The 12,817-nt window shown below is 34.8% G+C and overlaps 1 protein-coding gene across 1 annotated transcript; it reads right to left on the bottom strand.

Moving 5' to 3' along the window:
• On the bottom strand, positions 1-3,791 carry LOC132106277 (prolactin-like). The gene is made up of 5 exons (XM_059511911.1): positions 3,468-3,791; positions 3,092-3,270; positions 2,069-2,176; positions 1,511-1,690; positions 1-602 (listed from the first exon to the last, which is right to left on the bottom strand). The coding sequence occupies exons 1-5, from the start codon at positions 3,487-3,489 to the stop codon at positions 411-413; spliced, it is 681 nt and encodes a 226-aa protein (XP_059367894.1). The 5' UTR covers positions 3,490-3,791; the 3' UTR covers positions 1-410.
• Between the last annotated feature and the right edge of the window lie 9,026 nt (positions 3,792-12,817).

Raw genomic sequence — 12,817 nt, 5'->3', positions numbered from 1 at the left:
GTGCTGAAGAATCTACAGTTTTATTGTCATTTTGTGTTGTCAACTCAGTTAATTCGGTGAAAATTTGCTTTGCCACTGATAAAATTTGAAAACATAAAACGAAAATATGATTCAGAGGAGTTTAACTTGGTACATAGAAAAATATTTTAAGGAATGAGTTGACTTTGAAGGCGAGACAGTTTCCCCCTCTCCTTCTATATGCATTATTATTTTATTTTTTATTTTTTGATAGTTGCAGCAATGAATTGGTTTGGAATGCTAGAGTATGAAGCCTAAAGTCAGATTTATTAACTGGGATCTGGTGAAGTCTTAACTGATGGCGCAGAGTCAAACATGCTTGAGAAGTGTGGACCAGCATGTGTCCTTTTCGCTGTCCAGTAGTGCAGGTGAAAGGCCAATGTTTTTTTTCCCTAACAGTCATGCTCAGGTACAATTCTGCACTTCAGGATCTTTAGATAGTTCTGGACTTTGTTCGAATCACGGCGAAAGCAGTACAGGAGCTCGTAGTCGCTCATGGCCTCTCCGCTTTCAGAGAGAGGAAGCATGGCTTCTGCTGCAGACAGACCTGTCACAGAGTTGCCGAGCATTCCCAGTACTCGCATCTGACAGAGGACAAGAGAGAACATTGAATGAATCACAGCGTTTTAGGCATTTTTCACAAAGGCTACAGAAAGTTCACACACCATTTATTGTCAACCACAAAAGGTTTAATGAAATATTTTACTTTATTTCAATTTTTGCAACCTTGTTCCAGAGTTTTATTAAATGATAGGTTTGATTAATTTTGTCATAAAAATATAAACTAATAGTTTAAGGTCAAGTACTGGTTTTGTTATTGAATAACTATACGTTTCCCATTAATTGCCAGAACTTGAGTAAAACTGAACAGTTAAGTTTGTAAAATGCAGCAAACACTAAAATTTGTGTTAAAATGTAGAAAATGCAATTTTCTTTTGTAATTACAAGTTTTTAGTAATCAAAATGACATAAAAATACTCAAACACACACACACACACACAAATATATATAAAAATATATAAAAAAAAATTTAATGTAATTTGTACTATAATGAAATATTTTAAGAAATGCACTTTTCTGTCCACTTAGATTCTGGTAATAGTCATAATTTGCATGTCATATATCATTCATTTTGCAATGTAATCATCATACTTATTATGTATGAAAAATTTAGATATAATACTGTACTTTAAACCTAATATTTATCTAACAGACATGTTAAATAAATTAATATTATTTATTTTATTCTGTTGCTCCATGGGGGAAAAAATAGATGAAACGTGTTATCAGCTACTATTTATAATGTTATGTTCAGTGGTAGTTGATCCAAAATATCTTATACTCTTATGATCTCAAAACATATACAGAACAGATAATACTGATAACATCTCTAATGCTAAGCCAAAGATCTTGTGGAAAGGTAATTCATAAATACACACACTCACACAAGTTTCTCACACCCTTTGTTATTCCCTGATTTGACGTGACTCACCTTTTCAGCTACTTTCTCCACCCCTTTCCTCAGCTCATGGGCCATGTCCCCCATCTCCAGGGCTTTGTTACTGCTGAAGCTGTTGAAGTCCTGCTGGTCAGCCATGCTCTGGTGCAGCTGGAACAGGGGGTCCCTCCAGGCCATCAGCAGTTTAAGAATCACCTCCGTTAACTCTTCACGCTGACACACAAGAGTTTAAGGAGTTCAAAGCTACAGGTATGAAGGAACAGTAGTGTTGATTTGTCTGAAACTATATATATAATATACTAATGAGGTTTGAGAGTTTGAGGAGATGGTTGCTGGGTTACTTAATTTAGCAGATGTGACTTTAAGCGCATTAATTGATGGGACAGTTCTCTTGGGACAGGCTGCAGTTAAGTGCTTTGCTCAAGGGCTCAGAGGTGATAAGACAGCAGTGGGATCTGAGAATACAGTCCATTAATGACAAGCAGTGGCAGCAGAATCACAGGTGCTCGATGTGATAAATGCATCTTAGAGCTCAGCTTTGGGACGTTTGTTAGGAATGGGGTTTTTAGCTGATTAGGATGTTATACTCACAGCTAGTTTCTGTGCATTCTCTTTGCCATTCGGAGTCAAAATGTTGGAGGTGTGACACTTGCGGTAGATCTTTCCAATATGGTTTTTGCTGGGCAGGAAATACTGTTCCTTCAGTCAAAAAGAAAAAAAAAGAGAAGACGGGGGGGGGGGGGGTATTTTATATAAATACAGTTATATTTTAATGTTAGAATTAAACCATTATTTAGTGATCTTTTAAATGCTATAACTAATAATATAGATTTTACATTTCAATGATTTAACTTTCAGTTAAATGCGATTATGCAGTTTATTATGACATTAAAATCTGATGCACTTTTTAAAAAAAAATCTAAAATGTCTATTATTATTTAAATTCATATTTTACATCAGCAAAAGAAGTTCATTTCAAGCTTATGCATGTTATTATGCATTTTAAATATCTAAAAAGACTAACACTATTTTAATACATACTAGATATGAACAAAAATAGTACATTTAGTTGTTGTGCATTTTACTATACACCACAAATATTATTTTTAAATATTATTTATTATTTTTTATAATAAGTTCAACTTATAATAGTTCTAAAATATGAATGTCAATTATTATTTAAATTCATACTTTATATTAACAAAAAGAGTTAATTTTGCTGTTATGCATTTATACATTTTTAAAATGCATCTAAAAAGGTTAGTTTTGTTGCTATGTGTTTTATTATGATAAATATGTAAATAAATATCTCACATTTCATACATGATATTAGCGAAAATAAATAATTTTATCTGTATTATCAAGAAAAAATAAAATTTCAGTCATTTTTTTCCCCTTTTGAGATATATATAATAACTGTAGGTAATATTCATACATATTTGCACATTTATACACTATGCATTTTGATATGCATGATCATTTTGCTAAAAATGCATTCTTGTATTACAAAATGTGGATGTAATACTGTAGCACAGGCACAACAATTTAAAACCTCTTCACTTTACAAAGACAGTTGCATTAGCACAATTAGAAGAAGAGACAGATGTGACTCACAAACTCTGAGTGCAGATCGTTGGAGAGGCTGTGCATTCTGGCGGAGTGCTGAATGACCCTGTCGAAGAGATCTGCCAGGGACGGGACATGGCATCCTGATGGCCCGTGTGCGCAGATGGGTGCGGAGCCGACCCGGCCGTGAGGATCCAGGCACAGAAGTGCCACAAGCAGCACAGCCACTGCCGGCACAGACAAACCCAAAGACAGAGAGAGAAATAGAGAAGCAGAGGGTTAGAGAAAATCTAAGTTCCTCTGAGAAAAACAGTACATCCACAGATGGAGAAAGAGATTTGATTTCTAACTGTAGACAGCCACATGGGCTTCAAAAGCTAGCCGGTCTCCTTGAATCAGAGCCTCTGTCAGTTCATAGAAATACCTTGCTTCAGGCTCCTGGACATTCTGAGAGGAGAGGAGGAGGTTGTGGAATAGCAAGGGGTCGGACTGCTATTTAAAGTGCCCAGAGTTTAGGTGCTGAGGGACGAATCTGCCCATTAAAGAGAAGGGAAGAACGAAGGGGGCGGGCATGAAAAGTGTGTGTGTGTGATGATGGCGTGATTGTCGTAGTCCATTGTGTCCATTCCTTCAATCAGGTGGTGACTAATGCCTCTTCCCCCCACCCAAGTCCCTGCAGGCTGCCCGCTTCGATTTTGTGATTCCTCTTTAACCCTCTCTCTGTCCTGTCATCTGCCCCACCAGAGTAACCTGGGTGATCGGTGCTCTTGACTTCTGCCATCCAAACATGACCCCGAAACGCCAGTAAGTCATGCACTTTAAAAAGTAATCGTAAGGAATAAGTGGTTTACGGAAATGGACTGAGTTGCTTTTAGAGTTTAATTAATTCTGCCCTGTCAGTGTTCAGTTAAGCATTGGTGTACTTCCAAAAGACTGGAAAATGTTATGCATGAAAATAAAAATCTATTATAAAATAGATGCATTTTTTTTCATGGATTGAAATAGTAATTTCGAATAAATAAGCTTTCCATTGATGTATGATTTGTTAGAATAGGACAATATTTGGCTGAGATATAACTATTTTAAAATCTGGAATCTGGTGCAAAAAAAAAATTTAAATATTGAGAAAACATTTAAAGTTGTCCAAGTGAAGTTCTTAGCAATGCATATTAATAGTCAAAAAATAAAGTTTTGATATATTTATGGTAGGAAATGTACAAAATATGTTCATGGAGCATGATCTTTACTTAACATCCTGATGATTTTTGGCATAAAAGAAAAATCGACAATTTTGACCCATACAATGTATTGTTGGCTATTGAGAGTGAAAATATAATTTTTGTTTACAGTGCACTTGGGGTGGACACACTGATCTGACAAAAGCCAACAACCATTGGAATTTGATGTTTGATGGGGCAAAAATGATTTCCTTTTTTCCTTTATCCCTTTGTGTTTGAATTCAGCTTGCCTTGCTGCATGTGCTCGATAAGAGACACTTTACCTCAGACATTGTGTTAGTGTAGCTGGATGTTCAGTACCACTGTGACGACCATCATACGCCACCCAACCCTCAAGGCATGATATACATGTGTGGCTATGACAAGTCGACGTTAAACTGGATGGAACTATGACGTCAGACAGCTGGATATGGGTCAAACACAGACAGGGGGACTATTATTAGATATCAAATCTTACAAACTGTCATAAAACAGTGAGTTGTTCTCTCAAATGTTCAGGGATGAAAATAGAATGCGGACAGAATGTCACTTTAAATGATGATATGCGTGAAACATGCTGACAGAAGCGATAGAGATCAGGTGACTGGATAAAACTCTATCTACAACTAAAAATAGTTTTCTTTTGTTACTAAAGTATTTACACTTCCATTCAAAAGTTTGGGATTGGCAAGTATTTTTCATGTTTTTAAAAGAAGCCTCATTAATTTGATTCAAAATACAGTAACAACAACAACAAAAAACTGTAATATTGTGAAATATTGTACAGTAATATATTTTAAAATGTAATTTATTGCTGTAATGGCAAAAGCTAAATTTTTAAGCAATCATTACTCCAATCTTCAGTGATCCTTCAGAAATCTATTTAATATGCTGATTTAAACAGTTATTATTATCAGTGTTGGTTAATATTTTATAAGGTGTAGATATCAACTAGAAACATTTTGTAACATTATACATGTCTTTACTATCAATTTAGACCTAATGCATCTTTGCTGAATAAAAATATTAGCATCTTTAAAAAATAATAATAATAAATCTCTCTGACCCCAAACTATATAGTGTTTTTCGTTGATGTTCAAGAACATTATGACAGAAATGAGCGCTGCCATCATTTATGTGTTTAGTTAATTGATCCACAAAACATGATTTTTGCCTGTGCTGACAGTTGTTGGGTTTTGTGTAAGTTAAAGGGGTCAAGGCAGTGTATATTTCAGATATTTTGTCTCCACGTGAGGTTAAGCAGAAGTAATGAGTCCGTATCTGTTCACACACAACACAACGTAGTTGTAAAATCAGACCCAAATACCCGGCGGGGCTCCACATGGTCTATTCAAGTTATGCAACATCTGTTTAATGCAAGAACAATTCCACATATTGTCCATCTCTCTCAAACCCTTTTCCTCATTAGTTACTGATTAATTTCTATAAGTATGCATTTTTAGCATTTGATTATGTAAAAGCACTAACTAACTAGTTGTATATTTGTAAAAAAAAAAAAAAAAAAAAAGAAATGAAAAGAAAATATTTGGTGAGTTATTAAGCTAATTATTTAACTTACAAACAGAAACTCCCTTTAGCATTACTTGTGTGTTCAGTTTAGCAGTATTTTTTATTTTATTTATTATTATAAATAATATACAAAAATGGGGAAGTCATGGCCTAGTGGTTAGCGAGTTTGACTCCTAACCCTAGGGTAGTGGGTTCGAGTCTCGTGCCAGCAACACCATGACTTCGGTGCCCTTGAGCAAGGCACTGAACCCCCAACTGCTCCCCGGGCACTGCAGCATAAATGGCTGACCACTGCTCCGGGTGTGTGTGTGTTCACTGCTGTGTGTGTGCACTTTGGATGGGTTAAATGCAGAGCACGAATTCTGAGTATGGGTCACCATACTTGGCTGAATGTCACATCACTTTTATTAACATTATTTTTGCCTACATGGTTTGAAGGAATATTACTGTATTTTATTTTATATTTTATTTATTTTATTTATTTTAATTAAGAATAACACTTCAACAGGGAATTCAAATGCTATAAAATAGAGATTTAGTTCTGATATATTGACAAATTGAACACAAAACCTTCTTATACTCCCAAAGGTCATTAGTACTGTCACCGTGGCAGTAGGATAAATGAGTTAAGGAGCATTTTTCAGGTTTTTCTGTTGTAATGGGACACAGAATGCTAAGATGATCCAGCACCATGGACAGCAACTGCATGTCCTTTTTTTTTTTTTTTTTTTTACTTTTGTAAACTTTTAAGAGACAGTACATGTGGACATTTCTCTTGAAAAGTGAACGTCATTGCTCAATGTCCATTTAAAGTGAATGTAAATATATGCCAAGTCAATGTCCTCATATGCTTTACCAACGACCTAATGATAATTATGAAGCATTTAATAAGACAAACTTTCATACTCAGCAGAAGTCTAAATGGAAACTTCAGTCACAATTCATTATGAATCATACATTGAGTGGCTAAATGCTAGAGTAATACTTCCACCCATTAACACAGAAAAAGATGGACAAATGCACTTTGAAATATACTGTTGACTCTCAGTAAAGTCCATATATGTACATAAATAGCATCAGTGCATTTTGAAGCCTTTTAAAAATGAGAGCATTCCAAAAACGACTTAAAATGATTTCTTAGAATTATCCAGCTAATGTCAGTGCCAACATCCTCTTGGTTAGTGCATCGACACAGTGCAACTGTGCTCATGCCGACCCGAGTTCGATTCCCGTCTCAAGGTCCTTTGCAAATACCGATCCCCTTTCTCCTTCCAGTGCTTTCCTGTCATCTCTCTAGTGTCGTATCTCAATAAAAATGGCATAAAATGCCCATAAAAATAACTTTTTTTTTAATTATCCGCCTAATTACACAATGTTGTTTCCTGACCTCTTGAAAACTGCACATGTACTGAAGGCCAGGCTCATGTCCGGCTCATTACAGATCAACATCCTCACTTATACACTTCCTTCGCCGTCGTTCATAGACAGTTGCTGTAAGTTCCAAAAATTTAATTTCTATCCAAAAATGATGAGTCAGGTTTAATATTACAATAAATTGGGTATGACCCCATGGTATACTTGTGTTCTATTAAAACCTTTAAATGAAAACAAAGCAAAAGCAGATGCAGATTTGGAACCACAGTGTGTTTATAAAATATGAATAATAATTAAATGTATCTAATTGTAATGCACAATATATATATATATATATATATATATATATATATGTATATATATCACAGTTAATTCTCTTTGAATGTGAAATTTACAGTACTATTAAATTCTGAGTAAAAAAAAATTATTTTATTTTTTCTTTCATCAAGCTTTTGATAATAATAGTAAATTTACTCCCATTTAATGCTGTAGAGTGTAAAAAAAAATCATAATTTTAACAGTAAAAACTATAAAATGCTGTGTTAAAAACCTGTTAATAATTAACAATAAGTTCACTTTTGGTGAAAAAATAAATCGAATGGGACATTTAAAGTAATTTTACAGTAAAATACAGTTAAAATTACAGTATTTGGAAGTAAAATATCAAATCCTTATAATTTGTTCTGTTAAAAACTGTAAATAGACATTCCTAGAATTTCCTGTTTTTTTTTTTATTTATTTTTTATTCTTATTATGGTTTGATGGCATTGTTTAAAAAAATAATAAAAACATGGTTACAAACATTATAATTTTAGCAGCAATACTGTAACATGAAAATAATGGACATAATGTTCAGTTTCTGATTAATAATTTTACATATAATTTTATCACTTTGATAATTTATTTAATGTGATGACATTTTACAAAATGTTAAATTTGTATTTAAATTCGTATTTCGTGTCCAAATACTTTTAGAAATACGTTTTATTGCTCAGCAGACAAGCGTGGCCTTTGTCTGACATTTCCATCACCCAGAAAGGTTGTGGGTGGACAGTCCAGCATAACATTCTGTACACAGTTCAGATTTATTTGGCAACATTGCTTTTTACAGGGTCTGCAGTGAAGACACTGCTGGTGGACCAAAAAAATATTCATACGTATGCATACAGCTGATCTGGTAGGATAATACAGTATATGTGATCTTACATAGAACCTGCCCACGGGGGACGTCTCCAAAATGTTTGGAAAAAATCTATGTATTTTAGCAAAGCAGTTAGTTAATATGGCATGACACAGGGTGGCAGAGGTCTTCACGTTTGGCTGCATGCTCGTGTAGTGTGCTGCATGCTGCTGAATCACTGAATCAAGCTAATGTTGTGGCAGCAATGAGAGTCACCTTTGACCTCTCGCACTGGCTCACATGGCTCATCAGTGAGCTGATGTAAACAAACATGGACAGGAAAAATATTAGAGAGACTATTCATAACAGCTGGGCATTCATTACAGTCGAGTTGTGGATTTTGTGCAATGATTTTTAGATGAGTAGTCATTGCTGAGGTTATGTGCATGTGAATCATTTTGGGCTTTGAGTGTCTAATTAAGCGTTTATTTTATTTTTTAGCAACAAGGGAAATCATGCAAACTATGTTTTAAAACTGTATTATTTTGCAATAAATAAATTGAGGCAGTTTTGTTGACATGTTACAATTTTTGTTTTGTTTCTGTTCCAGCAGTATAACACATTGTACTGGCACTTCTCTCTGTTTTATCTATATATACATATATATAGATAAATATATGTGTGTGTATATATATAGATAAATATATGTGTGTGTGTGTATATATATATATATATATATTTTTTTTTTACGCATTATATTAATACTATATATTATATATTAATACTATAAACATACACTATAATAATAAAATAAGTTATAAAGACAAATATAAAATTAGATATCTAAGAATGTGTCTGTTCCACTAGATGTCAGCATTCTATATATTTATATTGTTGCATAGCCAACTTTGTGGGGGAAGTCGTGGCCTAATGGTTAGAGAGTCGGACTCACAATCGAAGGGTTGTGAGGTCGAGTCTCAGGCTGGCAGGAATTGTGGGTGGGGGGAGTGCATGTACAGTGCTCTCAATACCATGACTTAGGTGCCCTTGAGCAAGGCATCGAACCCCCATCTGCTCCCCGGGCGCCGCAGCATTAAATGGCTGCCCACTGGTGTGTGTGTGTGTGTGTGTGTGTGTGTGTGTGTTCACTGCTCTGTGTGTGTGCACTTCGGATGGGTTAAAAGCAGAGCACGAATTCTGAGTATGGGTCACCATACTTGGCTGAATGTCACGCCACTTAAACTTTGCTTCTTTTCTACATGTTGCTTATCAAGCATTAAACAAACAAATCACGTTTTTAATATTTGTCCCTTACTCTATATACAGTATTGTTTGATATTCATTTTTGATCTTAAAATTATTGGTTTTGTTATTATCTTATTATATGGGTAGTAACCTAGTAAAAATGTAAAAATGTACATTTATTTTAAACTAAATATAGGCCTAGTTCAAATCTATTTACATATTTACTGAAAGATAAGCCGAGACTTGATACAAAAATTATAATTAAACTTTATTTGGTGAACTACATGTGCATAATGCACATTTCTTACAATATCAAAGTCTTAAATGTGTTTTAATGTCACTATGACTATGATCTTTGAATAATATCGGCCTTTAAAAGCAAAATTTTTAAAGTGTACCTGAAGTATACCTGCAATAGTTCCACTTTAGCACAATAAAATATACAAAGTACATCTTTAGCTGGACTTCCTCACTACTTCTGCACAGGGGCGCTGCACAAGATCCTAATGTGCCCCCCCCCCCCCCCTGAAAATATATATTCCAGACTTTTCAAGGGCCCTCTCTTCCTTTAGGGCCCTGGTAATAAGTACTGGTTTTGCCCCCAGTCTGACGCCCCTGCTTCTGCATAATTAAAGTGCATTAAATTAGTTGTTCCAATTTAGCAAACTTTAAGTATAATTGAATGGTATTTTATTGAGTACATAAATATTAATATGTATTTGTTGTATACTTAGAAATGCATTTAAGTAAATGTATATTTCACTAGGGTACATTCAGAACAATTTTATAATTTATAGCAGTGCATGATAATGTCTGAATCCTAAAAAGTAAACCGTTCAACCACTTTTCTGTTCTTATGCTGTGCTCTTTATGAATGCTTATAAAACAGCCTGCATTGTAACGGTCATTAATAGTCGCAGTGCAATTTGTCTTTGTATCATAATGACACAGACTGCTGAGGAACATGCTCCAAGCTTCAGAAGATGAGATATAATCCACCCTGTGATGTCAGGATAACACTCCATCCTCTGTAATTGTACTTGTGCATCAGATAAGTGTTTTCATGCTGCACTTGCAGAGCCGCGTGTGCCTCTCACAGGTTTAGAGAGTCTCATTCTTTAGTGAAGTGGAGACAGCAGTGAGTGGTTGTTTGGGTGAAGAGTAGTCATGCTGGATCTGCAGTCGTTTTTGAGTGGTTGCTTAAGTTACAGTAAGTGTAGGTGGCTTTGTGTAGATTAATTTAAAAACACAGACATGACAGCAAACCTGTCATACTCTTAACAACATATATAAGACTGAATTTTTGCATTTGAGTCATTTTTATGAGGTGTGGATGGTATTGGTACATAGGGTGTATAGTGCTATCTTTTTATTATTAATTTTTTAAGTTACTCTTTTACTGACTGCTGTTGTTTCTGTGAGGATTGGGGGGGGGTTCAGGGGTCGTAACTACTCAGCTGACAAAAATATTTTCTAAAAACATTCAAGGTTTCTTAAATGTTCTCTAAAATGTTCTTTTTTGAAAAATATTTTTACTTAATTATTAGAGCATTCCATTTGATCATTTTGCTTATATATATATATATATATATATATATATATATATATATATATATATATATATATATATATTCAAAACTAAAAAATTGTAGACAAAACATTCCCTGAACAAATACTAATAATAACCTTATTATTAAAGAACTGATCAGTTACTGGAAGAACGTTTGCACATAACTTTAGAAGAGAACCTTGCCAGAATGTTCCCTGTTAGCTGACTATCAAGGCTACAGAGAGACCAAAAAGCATTTACAAGCCCTAACCATTGGGGATATTAATAAGAAAAATATTTTAAAAAGCACTCCCTTAATCGAATAAAGTCCTGTGTGGTTTGTATTTTTCTCTCCAGTTAACAGAATGATCACAGCACTCATACTGCAGCCCCCAACTGCTGCTTCATTTGAAGGCCACAAAAATGGTCATGCATGCAGACAGGCTGTTGTCTGAAACACTTGTTGTTGTGTAGTGCCTGAACTGATATGGAGGACAGCTACCTCCCTGTGCATCACTTTTTAAGCTGCCTTCTGTCTATCTGATGCCTTGAGCTGTCATTGTGGAAACTGAAAGGTGTGCGTGATGACATCCAGCAGTTTCTTACCCTCTTTCTCTCTGTTTTCTCCACCGGTTTCTGGTTTATATGCATTTAGATTAATATCATGCATATCGCTACAGTGGTCTAAAAATAATAAGTGATGATAGGACAGTGTAATCAGATTTATAGGTTTGCCATCCAAATGATTCATTAATAATGCATGAGCTAGTATGCACATGCACACACAAACTCCCTGCTTTTTTCTTTTTTTAATGCAATGTGTTGGAACCGCATTCACATGGACAGATAACAGATGCAGCTAGCATTCTCGGAAAGCCAGCCTTTTTAACAAGGTGGTGCAAGTCTGCCACACCTGTTTGATTGGTTGAGCAATTATTAATTCTGCCTCGCATGACCTTCTTCTTTGACCCTTTTCCATATGTAAATGCACTGCAGATGCCATGGCAACATGTCTTAGTAATCTGAGCACCATAATTCTGCATATCCAAGCAACAAAATATTGTCCATATGCCCTTAGTGGATGCATATTTAATCAGTTAATCTCCACTGGTTTACATGAGTTATTTTAGTTTATTAACATGTTGGAGAGGAGTTAAATCATCAAAGCAGCACATTTTTGAATAACTGTCCAGATCCTGATCGCACAGGTAGGCCTACATCATGGAGACGTCTATTTAATGTCTGCATTTACATCTGCAGGACGGATTTATAAAGGTGTTTGCTCATCTGCATCCTCATCCTTTTAGATGTCAAATAGCAGTTTATTAGATAATTTTAATAAGTTTATGATTTAGAATGTGTGTAACACATCTTACAGACGTCTGTCAGATGTGTAGGCTACACAACAGATGCTTTCCAGATCATGCAGTCTTTAACAGATATCTTGGTGATGTATTATACATTTGATAAAACTATCAGAGTAATTTTAAGAATCCTTAATATATTATAAAGTCTTAACTGTATAGGGAACCATAGGGAATTCATGAATGACAGGTTATTTGAGCTTTTTGAAAAGCTATTTAAATAAAAGCTATTATTGTGGTATTGTAAGCTTACTGTATGTATCTGCAAACTTCCAATTTTATGTTATTATAGATGTTGATGTGCATGACCAGCAGATGGCAGGATTTGTGAGCGGCAGGTGCGTTTGTTCAATCTCTCTCTCTCTGGCTGTTGTA

This window comes from Carassius carassius, chromosome 26 (assembly GCF_963082965.1).
Source record: "Carassius carassius chromosome 26, fCarCar2.1, whole genome shotgun sequence".
In the NCBI taxonomy this organism is placed as follows: domain Eukaryota; kingdom Metazoa; phylum Chordata; class Actinopteri; order Cypriniformes; family Cyprinidae; genus Carassius; species Carassius carassius.
Note: the sequence above shows the minus strand (reverse complement) of the source record. Positions and strands in the feature narration are given on the sequence as shown.